Source organism: Amphibalanus amphitrite, unplaced genomic scaffold (genome assembly GCF_019059575.1).
Source record: "Amphibalanus amphitrite isolate SeventyFive unplaced genomic scaffold, NRLGWU_Aamphi_draft 000405F_arrow, whole genome shotgun sequence".
Lineage (NCBI taxonomy): Eukaryota > Metazoa > Arthropoda > Thecostraca > Balanomorpha > Balanidae > Amphibalanus > Amphibalanus amphitrite.
Window position 1 is genome coordinate 500,300 of NW_024881899.1, and position 15,327 is coordinate 515,626.

The 15,327-nt window shown below is 49.7% G+C and overlaps 1 protein-coding gene across 1 annotated transcript in view; it reads right to left on the bottom strand.

The window, feature by feature from the left end:
• The window catches only part of LOC122390703 (integrin beta-like protein 1), a 31,351-nt gene extending 16,090 nt beyond the window's left edge, over nt 1–15,261 (bottom strand). Inside the window, exon 1 of the mRNA XM_043383888.1 lies at nt 14,769–15,261. Coding sequence (XP_043239823.1) covers nt 14,769–14,835 — 67 coding nt within the window. The 5' untranslated portion in view covers nt 14,836–15,261. The remainder of the gene's footprint in view (nt 1–14,768) is intronic.
• Nucleotides 15,262–15,327: the final 66 nt, after the last annotated feature.

Genomic DNA, 15,327 nt, shown 5'->3' on the forward strand with positions numbered 1-15,327 from the left:
AGAATGCAAGATCCATGTGGATCCAGCATCCATGAGGATCCATTGATCCAGGAGCCGTGGACGATGGGGAGGTTACGGAGGATTCAGATGACCGTTCAATCAGGAGGTGTTACCACAATGACACATTCATTGCAGTGGAGATCACGTCTTCGCCGTTTCACCGGTCTAGCTAATGGATGAGATCATCACACGCCGGCTGACGTCACTATACCCGTGAGTGACGTCACTGCATCTGCCGATGACGTCACTACGCGTAGGCGCTGTGAGACTAGTGTCTGGGTACGGAGACGTATCTGGCGGGGAGTGAGGAATGTGGCGCATCATTTACGACCGTCGCCAATGCCACTGCGCAGTGTGCGTCACTGCAGATGCGGTGATAAAACGTGACACCGTCCGCACTTCAGTTTACACTGTCACCTCTTATCATCACACGGCGCCAGGCATCGATTAATGACGCATGTAAACTATGTTGGGGCGTTGCTGGGTACTTCGCACTACCGCTAGAATACAATTCTGAAATAAGCTCAATTTTCAGATATAACGCGACAATCCTCTACACCCTTGTATGACAAGGCTATGATAAGCATCGATGCACCGAATCCCCAGCGGTCTCCGTTCAGCGCTCCGTAAAATACGGCTAGAACTTCACGGCTGATCTGGCTCCATGTACTGGGCACCTGTCTCTGATCTAACGAGAAGGGAGGGATTTCCGCCGGTCGGGGTGGGTGTGATAATACCCTACTGAGGCGGCGGAGGCGGATCCCATGAGGCTCAGCGCGGCACGTGCCGTGGTGGTCAGGCCACATCCGTGATCGACACGTCTCGACCAAGTCACGACCGGCCACCGCTGCTCCGTCTGAAGGTGCCGCAGTGTGTATGTCGATTGTCGGTAGATCCGTGGTAAAATGACACACGTGGCCTGACGTGCCGCTCACGGTGGCACGCATGCCATACGTGTGTCACGTGTGAAATCACGCGCCAGTCGGCTCGCCCGGTAACTGCCCATGCTGAATGGTATGCCGTCTCTGGTAATGTAGCAGGTAATCCCCCGGAACAGTCTCAGGTGGCTCCAGGGGACCGGCAGCGACCAGCGCACTGGCGTGACACTGATCAGTGACCGGTATGCAAAACTCCGCGGTATGCGACAATGGAACATTTTCCTTGTGGTGTGCATGTGCACGCGCTCACCCGAGCATGTAACTTTATGTCGTGGATAATTTAGATAATGCTGGTGCTCGCATGAAAAACAAAAATAAAAATAATCGCAGCTACCCTAGAAAAGCTTTACGCTTTTTTTACACGGGATTTGCCATGGTTCCTGAAAATATGTTGACAAGCCTTGTATTACGAGTTTGTAATATAATACCACAACGATAGGCCCAGTTTGCGATCGTTTTTACTCATGCCAACTCGCATTGGTTTTATTATTTATTTACTTTCTTACATTTTCCTTTTGCTAATTTCATGTAAACATGTTTTATGTACCTACTAAATCTAGAAATGTTTGAAAGGAAAGCTTTACAAAAATAGAATCAGCTAATAAGCTGTCAATTTTCGCTGGAAAATATCGGCCTGTGCCGATGATCACATGCCCTTCGTAAAGCGCCTTTACGTTGTCACCTCAAAAGAGCCCGCAGCTGAGCCCGTAGCGCCCGCTACACGGTCTTACGATTTGCACGATTTCATAGTCATGAGGAGCGAAAACACCCCGAAGCAGCCGCTAGGAGGCACGGAGCGTAGCGATCAGCACCACATACTCGTAATCTTCTCAATTTATCTTTGCAAACTCACAACACCGCAGAGGCGTGTTCGCGCGATAAACAAAGCAATCACTGCACATAGTTGGCTAGTTGAGTCGAGTTACGACACGAGGTCGTAAACGTCAGACCTCTCCGTTAATCTCTATTCGGCAGATAGCCGTTATGTCCGAGACGTGCGACGATGAAATTGCTTACAAACAGGAGCATACCCACCAAAGGAATTTAATGTTTAGTGACATGCATGATTTGTTATTATCGAGGACATGATACAGCTCGCATGTTTTTGAAAGCGGAATATGGGCGATTTAATTACAATGTATTTGGAAAGATGATTGCTGATTCCTCATCGGTGAGGCACGCATACAACTTCCTAAGTTTGGCTCTGATATAATGCTGAAGAAAAAAAACTGGGTGAAAGTGGACTGTCGCTTTCCATAAAAAGGTGTAACAACTTAGTGAGCAGATTTAGCAAGCACGGAAAAAATAATAGAAATAACCACTGTGTGCATGGAAACAGGTGGCTACATAACAGGAAGGTATACCTACTTGGAATAGTTTCGTGCAGCTAATACAGGTGATGTAACCTACCATCTGGCTCGGGAATTTATATCAAGATTACATAAAAACGTCCATTGCCAACAAAAGATAGCATCCGGCCTGCTGCCTAGACAAGCGCTGTGAATTCATTTTTACAATAAGTTAATGCACGCTTGGTCAGCCATGTGTGAGATTGGTCATGCAATTGGACAGTTAGGTGCGAACTGCGCTGTACGTCGAACATAACGCTCTCTGACGATGTGTAGTGCATGTTGGACAGCGCGCCTCCCCTGGTGAACTGCGGGGCGGGATACAGTACAGGCCCGATTATAATCAGCGCTGGCTGCGCATCCAGCTAATGACCGTTCTGGGGCGCCGGAAATGTCCACCGACACAACGGCGACACGTGTGATATAAGATCATGTCACACCGATTCTGATACCTGGACTAATCTCATTCAGAGTGCTGTTGGAATGTTGGAACAAATGCGGAAGAGATGACACTTCTGAGAATCCTCCAGCCACGCTTATTCACCAAGTTTCCGTATGCATACAGCTGCTCTGCTGTGCAATGTCCTCACAAATCATGCATATGTTTCCACGTATTTGTTATCAGCATCCATCAACATTGCAGGACAAATGTTCACCTTGGAGACACGGCTAAGCGTTCGTTGTCATTCCCCTCCCACCCTGCAAAACACGAGTACATATATCCTTGGCGACAGCCCGTGTGTCCTAGTCATTCCTCAGAGCCACCCGGGAATTCTCGTCATATGCCCGACATCCAGCTGGGGCCCATTGTACACCTGCTTGGCGGCGAATAATTGATGGCTTACGTAACGTCTGCAGGGGGCTGGCCTGGTGCCGGTGTCGACCAGGGCGCTACCAGTTACCACTCTTGTCCCGTGAGTGTCGATATAGCCATCAGTCCCTTGGGCATGAGCGTTGGCACGTCTCTGTCCCCGGCCATGGGTGTGATATGCTTTATTAATACATACTTTACGGTGCGTTCACTGGAGATTAATCGTGCGTTAATTCGAAGGTAGCCGTGCACCAATTTAAATTGGTGCACGCGCGTGCAGTGATGAATTTCTCGACTGAAGTTTTTCGGAAGGGTCATTGACTAATGACTTTATTCTAAGAATTCTCATAAAAGGCCCTTTTAGTGTCATGGACTAAGCTTAATTCTAATTTGAATTCGCACCGTTAAGCATGTATTAATTAGTTTAACACATGGTTTCCGTGCATAAATGGTTTTAACGCACTCGTGGATGGAATGGAGCACTCGTGCGTTAAAACCATTTACACACGGGAAACCATGTGTTAATATATAGTAGTGCCGCACTTTCCTCTAGTTGCTATAGTCTGTTCGATATTACTTCATCCCACGTGTTCTGGTTCCATTGTAACTACACCTGCAATTGTTCCCCTGAAGTCATTTCGCCCTCCCGTGGCGTTCGCAGACCCCGGGTCAGGTGATTTACGTTCAGAGGGGCGGTAGACGCTTGCGGCCGGTGCCCGCAGTCAAAGCTGTGCCGCTCATCATCATCGATCTTCTCTGGCAGTTGTGCATGAGACCGACGTCCCAACCGCGCACACGCCAGGTTAGAAGAGGGGTCACTGGAGGTTTCTACTCACTGGCAGATAGATATACATCCACCGCTGACATATACCTACACCGCTCATTATACCACCAGAAATGTCAACGAGGAGAGAAAATGTTTAGGCGTTCTTTATAAAGCACAATAAATCGAAGTATTTCTGCATTTTTCTGTACTGAAAGCGATGACTTCAACGTTATCCAGATAGGACAGAAATTGCTATTTTTGTATTTGGATAATTCTTTCAAATTTCGAGCACCGATCGGCAGTGCCACTGCCAGGTGCGCCACGCCAAACCGGGCCCGGAAACGCCGGGGGATGGAGCGCAGCGCGCTTCGCTGTCATCCCCGGTGAATGCTGGGCCGGTGCCGCTCGGAATTCGGATGCTGTGTCCTCCCCGGTCGGACGATGTGCCGGCCCCGCGGTGAATGCTGTGCCCTCCCCGTTCGGATGCTGTACCACAGACCCGTTTCGGTCTCGGATGAATACAGTACCACCAACGTTGGCCTAACCCGCGATGGCTGGTAAATGCTACACGGCAGTCATGCACGGGGGTGACCGTAATGCGTCACAGGTGCGATTTATGGATGTGACACACGCACACTGAACTGCTGACATGGGGCAAACAAGCCGTGGCTGCGGCGGTGTACGGCAATAGAATACTCTCCATGTTTCCGCCGCTGTAGAGCTAGTTCATCACTCCATTATCCGTGTTCGGTGGTTCCAATCTACAAACATACGCGAAAATAATGTGACGGCCTGTCGCTGAGAGTAAGACTGGGACTCCATCGGTCGAGGATGCGGCCCTATAATTTTATGAAAAGTAGGTATATACATAGGTGCTGTGAGAAGAATTTTAGACTCGACAAGCCCTCCGAGCCGGATATAGGTATTGACAAGATTGATGACTTGATAGGAATCTTTTGCTTCAAAAATTATCCTCGTCAAATATAAGGTAGGTACGTGAAGTCATTTTATTTTTGTCCTTCCAACCAGATACCTAATCCTGAAAAATAATTGTAGCTTTCTATAGCCGACTTATCATGAAATACCGGAGCTGAACTGCAAGCCCCGAACCACAACTTGACCACTGTGTGTGGAATACCCCAGCTAGAGCCAGATTAATTGCATCTGGAGCAATAATTGCGTATTTCCCCAGGATGTATTGCTTTTATCTATGTACGTTCTCAAAAGAGGCCGCATGCGTGCTGTGGTGATCTTTCGAACGTTCACGGATCACCGCACAAAACAGTTGATGCGCGGATCCTGCTTCTCAAAAGAAAACCTTGACGTAAGTATGAATTTAAGCTGAGACAGGCATCCTACTATTCAACTTATATTTTGAAAAGAAAAGCGGTTAACGTCACTCTCCATTTCGCATTTCGAGTAAATCATACTAATTATACGGCAACGAAACTGAACTAAACGTCAGATATCACTAACGGAACGTGGTCAGGAAATGGGTCCAACCATTTTCATATATATTAACGTTTTACATGTTCAATTATAGTGATAGGAGAAACCAGATCAGGCGATCACGCAAAGCCTTAGCTAGGGAAGGAAAGGAGAAAATAAATTGTAATAGACGCAGAGCAAATGGTGACTCGCTTGGTGAAGTAGCCTTGTGCTGTGAAAGACTTTCCAATTTCGTCTGGTATCTACTTTCTCGTACTTGCCAAAAAACTTAGGTATCATCCGTTCCTTTTTGGTAGTTAAGTAGTCATATCGAAGGTCTATTGACGAATCAGAATGTTGTTGACCGCTGACATATACCTAACATAATTTATAATTTCAACCAGGCTCCATGCAATTTCGCACATACTTCTGTAAAGCCCGAGGAGAATGCCGGCTGTTTTGTTGCAGGAATGGCTAACTAGCGGGCCACCTATTAGCAATGCAAGTGGTTACAAAGCCAAAAACCGGCTTCAGACCAGCACCATACAAATGTTGGTGAGCTGCAGCGCATGAAATCCGGCTAGCATCTTATGAGCTCTTCAGAGGATCGGCGGCCATTTTCTAGCTCCACCCTTCTCTCGCTGTCAGGCAGCTCAACCTAATGTCCCGTCTGCTGCACTCGGCCGCGGGAGCGATTTTATAGAGACGATGTAGGACACACTCAGGGCCTACCGCCGGGCCTAAAGTCACGGGTCATATACTCGCCACTTAGAGATACTATGAGAAACATGCAAAATGGAACAAAGTTCCCTTCTTATTGCCGTATATCATAGTGACCAAATCGCACCTATCATCATTGCGCGTCATGCATCTTTTGCCTTAGTACCTTTGGCATCTTAGTATCTTGCGCCGCATACTCTCACGGATCAAATAAAGCTGACAGCTTCCTACCTCTACATGTTGAGCAGAACTTTTTGGTTTGCGCTTCATCCTGATTCACCGCTATTTCACCCAAACAACAGCTAAACTCTCCCCTCTCTCACCCAAACACACTTAGCCGCAAGGATAAAGGCTTGAGCACCAAATCTAATTATTCTACTTGTTCATCACGCAACAGCATTTTATCGCGTTCTAGATGCTCAGCTTTTTATCAGAAGATCCGGTGGTCGGAGAAAACTATTGCAAGAGCAGCATGACAATAAACCTTCACGTTGGCAACTCCGGCCCGTCGTATGTATACCAATTTCTCGATGTTTTTGATAATGGATTTTAACATTTTTCATCGTTTATAAAACATCAAAATTAGGAGGATCGAGCATTTAAACATGAATCATTTAAGCATTTAAAAATTTCCTTTACAAAGCACACCGTAAACCATGACTCGAACCCAGCACACGAGTTCTCATGCTGACTGAGCAGGCCCGACGCCCATACGTGCACTGACCGACCGCTCCATCCAGCGGCTGACATCCTCTCACTCAGTGGACCTGTTTTAGACTCTCCTCTCCCAAAGTAAGTTGGTCAGGTCCGCAATGGTACATTCCAAAGGTCCCATCATGCAATTGACTACTGTTTTATTATGTTGACCGTGACCAACAGGCGGCAGCGGTGGTGAGAGATCCGCGTGATTCCCGGGTGGCTGTGACCGCTATAGCCCATCAGCCGGCTGACATCACCTCAGAACAGACGCCGCGACGACGGTGGCCCGGCCCGCGGGTGCGACACGAGGAACACCAGGGCTGATCACCGAGCCCGGCTCTACGCAGCGCGATGGCCGTAGCTCGGTGTCAGAGACGAACGGCGGTCATCGGTGGACACGGCCCACCATGCAGACGGTCAGGGAGGGGCCGAGGGAATGGCTTTGAAGGTATGCTAGGGAAGACGTTAGGCACCGGTCCGCAGTTAAGCCAGTCCGAGAGGTCTCAATCTTCGAATGGGCCGGCCAGGTGCATACTCATTTCTTCGCATGAGTCCCAATGCCAGCCCGGGCTCCAACTGCCAAGCCCCAGCCCAAGCCCCAAAGATAGTTGCCCAGCCCAAGTGGATAGCCCAGCTCCACTCATCCTCCGTCTAGCCCTCGCTTCTGCCCAGGCAACCTCGGCATTGCATCCACGGCGCGGTCCGACCCTGCTGCAATGCTGCACGGTTCCCTCGCCGCATCCAAGGAGCGCCACTCGCCAGTTAATTGATTGGGCCGCTTCAATCGAAATACAGCCACTCAATAATGGAGTGAGCCATCACCGCCGCTGCTGACGCTGACGAAACTGGCTGACGACACGGTCGCAGCGTACGACAAATGTTTGAAATGTGGTGACACCGAACTCCCTCCCCGTCCCAAGTTCTGGTTCAGAGACGACTGCCAGTCGTCCGGCGAATAAATGCAGTCCTGGCGCCGCCCCATGACGAAGCCAGGCCGGCACTACTGTTCGACATAGCTGTTGGATGATTCACGCATCAGCGGAGATGTTTAATATGCATTGAGCCGCCGACGGCGCCCGGCAGAGCCGTTTTAACGTCTCGGTGCGCCGTGGCGGCGCGGCGAGGCAGTTCGCGAACCTCGAGGGAGGGAAAGGGGGGGGGGGGGTGCATGGCGGCTGCGGTCACTTTGCTGCGTCATCGCAATACAAAACCACTAATTGGCTGTTTAAACTACTGTGGCTCCACCCACGCCGCATTGTCACTGGTTCAAACGGTGAAAAATACTGCGTCCGCAAACAAGAACAAAGCGTGACAGAACAGGAAAGAATGCGATAGTAATCCACTCTTGACGGGAACAAATGTTCGTGTGTATCACTTCTCTGATAAACCATTAAGGAGGCATCGTTAAGGATGCATACATTGCTTATGCATAGATAATGAACTTGAATTTGCAGTAATGGGTAGATGAACTGAATGATGCTGATCTCCAGCCTGATTTGGCTTATCTAACAATTTAATCGCAAATGATTTGTGCATCTTATTCTTACCATCATAGCACTGCACTGGAGTAAAACCCAGGTGTGTTGGTAAAACAGATAACTTTTCTCAGTCTGTAGGATGTCCAAATAATTATTGACCAATGCGCTTCAAGTATGTAAAATTAAATGTGAAGTAAGTGGAAAATCAAGTATAAAAAATGTCATGCAGGTCGACGTCGCTGATCTGTCTCGAAGCGATGGAAACATTGTCATGCATATGGCTGATTACTTTCGATTAATTTCTAGCCATGTACGGCTGGCAATTAATGCAGTAAGTCAGGTATTTGATGCTATCTGGCAAATCAAAACTGACGAGTGTTTGCCAGCGCGCTAAAATATGTTGTGACAAATCATTCCTTAAAGCCTAATCCAAACACAAGGCACACTCGCACAGCCAGTGACCACGTGCTGGCAAATGAGCTCGTTAGATAATCCCTCGGACTTTTTCACGCCTCGCAGCAGGCTGGTTGATTTCCGCTCGCGAGGCTGTGCCAACTCTGCTGATACGGACGCCCCTGTTGCTGACCTGGGTCTGTCACTTGATTACGAGCGAGCGAGCGCAGCGAGCGAAGCGAAGTCTTTTCAATATAACGGAAAAATCTCAGTATGAGCGGCCCGGCCCGGCCCGGCCCGGCCCGGCCCGGCCCGGCCCGGCCCGGCCTGTAACGCTTTTGAGAGGCTTATATCTCAGCAACCGCTGGACCGAATGGCCTGCGGTCTTTTTTGCTGGGTAGCCCCATCCCTTCTACCCCGTAATTGACTACTTTTGATACATCTCAGTGACCGCCGTGGCACGTGCCACGTGAAAAGTCAAGGGTGTTCAAGCAGTTTTGCAAAAGCAATGATTTTGAGAGGCCCATATCTCAGCAGCGGCTTGAGCGATTGTCTTGCGGTCATTTTTATAGGGTAGCTGCATCCCTTCTACCAAAGGTCGGATACTCTTCATCTATGTGAGTGACCCCCAGTGCACGTGCAAAATACAACAATAAGAGGTGTCAAATTTGTTCCCATTTCAGTAACTCGGTAATTACTGGGGCGATTTCGCTGAAACTTGGCATACAGGTAGGCACCCACCAGGCAATGCATTCCCATGTGTTGCGGTTAGGGTGCTACTGCACGTGCGCACGTGCAGGGGGCGTTTCCAGATCTCGAGAACGGCTGGGCCGATTGCGCTCAAATTTGGTACACGGTTGGGGACCGGTTAGTAGGGTGCCGTGCAAAAGTCATTTTGGACCCCGTTTGCACGTGCGCACGTGCAGAATGCCGCTTCCAGATCTCAGGAACGGCTGGGCCGATTGCGTTCAAATTTGGTACGCCGCTAGCGACCGGTTAGAAGGGCGCTTTGCACAAGCCCGTTGGAAGTACCCTCTCGCCCTTCTGCACGTGCATGGCTCACTATCTCGCTCGCTCGTTCTTCGCCCAAAAGGCGTTTTACTGGTCCTAATGAGTGGCAGCGTCCAGCCGTCTGCAATCTACGGCTGGCTCCGGGTCTCTTACAGTGCACCCTGTCACACTACCCGTCACATGGGCCTGCTACATAACATTGTTGAACATCCCAGACGCATCGTCTGCACACCTGGTAGACAGGTAAGCTTGTAGGCCGGGTTTCAGACAGACTTTGGTATGGTTGAGACAATGTAGAGGACACAGCGATCTGCCCACGCTGGGTCTGCAGCTGGACTGGGGACAGACAGAGCGGGACGGGCTGCAGTGCAGTGGGTGCCGGTGACTGAGTGGTAATGGTCACCGCTCCCCGTCACCACTGTGCGCTGCAGCTCCCTGCGCTGATATTTGTGGCCGTGGCTGCCTAAGCATGTGACCAGACACTTACACAACAACTGCCGGCATCCAGACATGACGGCTTCCTATGCTGTGCCTGCATCCCTCTTCCGAACGCCTACCTATCGTATCTTGCGCCTCTGACAAGCGACACCCAAAGCGACAGAATACTGGCTCCACCTGTAAGAATCTTGGGCTCCACCCAGTCTGGTCACATACGCGAAAGGTCTATACGTTATAGACATGTGTATGTATACCGGTATCCAGAAATAGTGGTCCTTAGTCCTCCAACCGTAGTCCAAGGATATTCTGGTCCCCAGTGTGTTCAGCTCTTCTCCCCTTCCACCGTCCGTTCTATTCCCCTCCCCTCCACCATCGTTCTGGTCCCCGCGGACCCTCGTCCAACACACGATCCGGTCTACTCCCGTCCGCCAACCCGTCTGCAGCTGATCAGACGTCCCCAGGAGCTTCTGGGAAGCGTGCGCCGGCAGCCTTGTGTCCCATTAGTGGTGAACTGGCCTGCTGACCGCCCTCCGTCACGACAGGTCGCTCGGACGGTCGGACGGTCGGCTGGTTGGGCGTTTGGTTGGTTAGGACGCTCAGTTGCTCGGACGGTTCGGCTGGAGCGACTGCGGTCGGTCGGTCGGCCGGCCGATTACTTGGGCATACAATGACGGTTGAACGGTTGGTCAAATATTCAGCAGTCAGGTCTGTCGGTCGAAGAGTTAAATTGTCAGTTGTTTTGTGGTCGGTTACTCAGAATTAGGTTGCCCGAATGATGCCTCAGTCTCAGCTGTCTGCTGAACAATGCAGCCACCAACTGAAGACGTAGATAATTGGTCTGTTTGTTTTCATCTCGAAGCATATACAGCTAACGTCTGAGTCATCAGCCCTCATCTATAGCAAGCAGCTCTTGCCTATCTCAGACGGGCTCATCACAGTTATAAACGCTTCCTCTACAGACAGCTTCCGTTTCTTATAACTTTGCTGTCTGGTCTCTCCAGTTTCGAAGTGAGTTTTCAGGACAGTGACAGTTTTACGCTGCACATTTTAACGTCATTGGGGACTGGGGAGATTCTGCTATTCCCCTGAATGATCCCGAACTTTGCATGCATTGGCTGATTTTGACAATTGACATTACCTAATCGCCGGGCCAGGCACTGTTACGACTCTTCACTCGGGGAACAAGAAGCTAGGTTTCGTGTCGTTTTCAATCATGCAGAGCCATTGCGCCGCCTAGAGATAGCGACGGACACTAGTGCAGCTGTGCACGACGTAATCAGTCATTTGTCGGAGGGTCCACCTCATCCAGTTACACAGAACCAGTTGCTACATTGATATGAATCTTCATGGATGACTTGCTTAGCCATGCAGTTTGTTGAAGTTAGTCGGTAGATACCGGGATTTCCTGGAACGTTGATGGGATGCATTGCATCAAGGGTTATGAGCTCATGATCTTAATTTCTTCCCACAAGAGTATTTTTTATTAACACGTAAATCAATTTAGAAGAGCGCAAAATAAATGTAAAACATTATATAATTCCTACAATTTGTCACATCCCAAACGATTAATAAAGTTTTCAGCCACAGCGTGTCGTCTATGCCAAAGGTTAACATGCCCAAAATTATAACTGACAGATGTAATTTAAGAATGAAATTACGAGGTAAATACCTATATCAAGCTTATTAGCTAGGGGAAATAATTTTAAGTTTAAGTTGCATTATATTTTTGAATACAATATTCTACATAATGCTTTCATTTGCCGTCTGCATGCTTCGAGAAATGTGTATGAAAGCGCTGAATTCTAAAGTATTGTAACTAAACTATTTGCGATGCAGCTTGGTCCGTTGAATTCTTCACGGTTTTCATTACCATCTTAGGATTTTTGAAGGTCCCCATGGCTATCAGGATGTTAGGGACGGATAACAGCATGCATTTACCACTATCCCTTGTGTCCTATCCGCAGTTGCATCATGCATCAACCGCGGAACAGTCATGCATATGAAGAGGCCTCGCTCTTACGCGGCACTGAGCAATAACTCTGAACGGCTGTTCTACAGGTGCATGCGGACGAGCCTGACGCAACATGGAAACATACATTTTCATGGACGCATTGGACCACAATTCCTACAGAAATATGTGCCCATGCCATGTTCTAACATTCCTTGGTTTGGTATTCAAACAGTGATTTAATATGGAATGCTTGATTCCACCGTTAAACGTGAAAAAAATATCGGAGACATATCAAACTCCCACCAACCAACGGTTTCCATGACCGACGCCCGGTCAGGGAGGCTGATGACGTCATTGGCGTGAAGCCTTACTGCTAGACATTCTCGAAAAATTTGAATAAACAAAAGGGCTTAGCATGACCGAGAATTCCAGAGGTCAGACAAAAATAAAGTTCTTTTTTATGACCTTTTTCCATAGATGGTTGCCCCATGATGCATCGACTCTAAAGGCGATGTGTGCTATGACATAACTAATTTATCTATGTGACTACGCGCAGGTGTGTTTGATTTAAAAAGAGCAATGGAAATGCGCCCAAAAAAATATGTCCAATTAATCAGGGATAGGTCGGACGACTTCCTTCATAAGTGTTTCGGTGTTGTGTGATGCTGACATTTTAAGGTTAAAGGGACTATCCTACCTGAAAAATGCTATAGAATTAGCCGAAAAGTGTTGTCCCTATCTATACCTACATTTGAGCGCATCATTGGCGAGTACCTATCAACAAATTTTCGCCGAAAGATACCCGCTAGATTTCGAAAAAAAATCGTCTTTCTTTAACTTTCGAGTCCATGATAACACTACACTAAGTCCGTGTTAAAGAGATAGGGTCCCAATGATGCGCACATTGCAACGAAGGAAAGCGATTTTCTCGAAAAACAAGTAGGTAGCTAAAAGTCAAAGTAATGGCACAGCTTGTATTTTCTCGAGTTCCACTTCAACTTGGTTATCTCAACGCAATTTTCATGTAAAGGTGGGACAGTCACATAAAACAAATAGCGACCAGGCGACAATCAAAGCATGAATGTGTCAGAAATTCCTTTATGCATTGTCCTCCAAAACATTGCCTGACGTTACCCGTGCATGCAAACTAACAGTGTTTCGCGGCGTGTGCACTGTCCGTGGCCTGATCAAGGAGTGTCACCGGGTATCGATCACCACGCCCGGCCGCGGGGCACGCGGTCCGTCTCAGTTTGTTATCGACGTGCCACACTGAGTGCTGTTCAGCGGTCGTTTGACGGACCGGCGCCCATTAGCGCGGCTCGCGGTGACCAGTCGACACATCTTCAGTGTTCGTGGCGCCGCGCGGCACGCTCCCAATGTGGCACGAAAACAAACACGGTGCCACGGCCGAACGTCCTGCAGACGAACGCCGCGGCACCAGCGGTCGGTGGCGTGACGGGCGTGGCTGTTAGCACTGCCGGACAGTCGGCTATGATAACGAAAGGCGGCACTTGTTTGTTACAACTTACAACTAGCTGAAACATTAGTGCGATAAATTTTGATTCGTTTATTTCCATTAGGATTGTGGTTACGAAACGACATTGATATGCAATGTATGCGCCAGCGGAACAGAATTTATTCTGTGGCGACTAGCGGGCAACCAATTCTGTCCCATGTTTGATCTCTTTTTTTCCCCGGTGTCTCGAAGAACTGCAACGATTTGTACCTAAACGCAGCTCCTCACTCATGGAAGGAAGACATGAGGCATCCGTTAGGGCGGTCTGTGCCACTCTGGTCACTGCGCCGTCTCTATAGCTCTACTAGCAGAGACAGCGACCAGCGACAACTCGAGTTGAGGGCCGCGGCAGTGCAATTATGAGTCGGCCAGCGACACCGACACAACGCACGCGACCACGGGCCGACATGCCACCGGAGCGGTACCTAAACGAGCCACCGACCGGCGCGGTGCGACATCGCGCGGCCGCCACAGTTGGCAGTTTGTGGCGGACGGGTGTTCCGGCGGACAGCGGACCGACAACGTGCGAGGGAACAAACGGCTCACTTGACACCGCTCAAACCCGTGATTTGTCTGGCATGGTGTTTGGTTTCATGGTCTGACACCTTCAAAAAGACCGCAATTTATCGCATGAATGCACCAGTCTCAGCTGTCAACATTAGCAATGTGCATTATTGAAATGCTTAGTAATTCCTTCAAACATCTTTTTGCATTTATTGCAGAAGCTAAATGATCGTATGTTAACCCTGATTTGTAGAAAGTACCTACTTGCTATTTTAAGGAACCCAATCAAATTAGATGCATATAGATAATATGCGTCTGTGAAGTCCTCCTTTGATGTAAAAGCTAAATGTCGCCATGATTGTGCTTTTTCATGCGCAGCCATTTCAAATTAAGCGCTGTTTCATTAACATGCCGATTGCCGCTAATGCACTTCAGCATTCCAAATATTTTGCATTCTCAACATGACATGTGATTTCTTTGGGTATTTGTCATGAGGCGGGACGTTGAAATTAATTGCCGGAATCCATGAGCCCCGCCCTAACCCCACCCCAGCTCATCCAGGTCCAACCTCACGATCAACAAAGCCGGGCAGCATGCGCCGGACGTGGTTGAACTCGATCCGAAACTCATCAACGTAGGATACCGATTGGACGCTCACGAGACAGGGGCTTACGCTGCAGGTGAACATAAAACACAGACTGTCACAGACCGAGGGTGGGGCTTCATTGAGAACGGCTGAGCCGGCGATCACGGAGGCGACACTTACCGCACCATCCGAGCAGCAGCAGGGCGGTCACGGCGCAGACGGCTACTCGGAGAGGAGTCTCCGCCATACTGGATACTCTGTCACACCTCGTCACAGTGCGTCACCGTGTCACAAAGCGTCACAGTGTGTCACGCGTCAGTCACAGCGCCGAGCGGGCTCGAAGAGACGCGCGGACGGACGGGCGAGTTCCGACGTCGTGTGCGACTGGTTTCAGCGCCCGGCCGCGGTCGGCTAAAGGACTGCACGTGCCGTCACCAGCGGAGGTCCGGCGACCGTCAGCGGCTCTGGGGCGGCGCCGGTACTGGACTGACGGCCTCGCAAGGCTGCCTGGGACCCGACTCGGCCTCCAGTGGATCTCCGGGGACAGATGTAATCGGCACGTGCCGAGAGCGGCGCAGAGGTATGGTGATGTTACCCGTGACGGCTACCGTGACGCGACTGGGAGCGCTGCGTAACGTGACCCACCGGCGCCGCCGCCCGCCGCGCACTGTGCATGCGTCGAGCAACGAGCCACCGCGCCGGGGCTGGGCGGGTCGGGCGGGCCGGGCGGGCGGCCGCC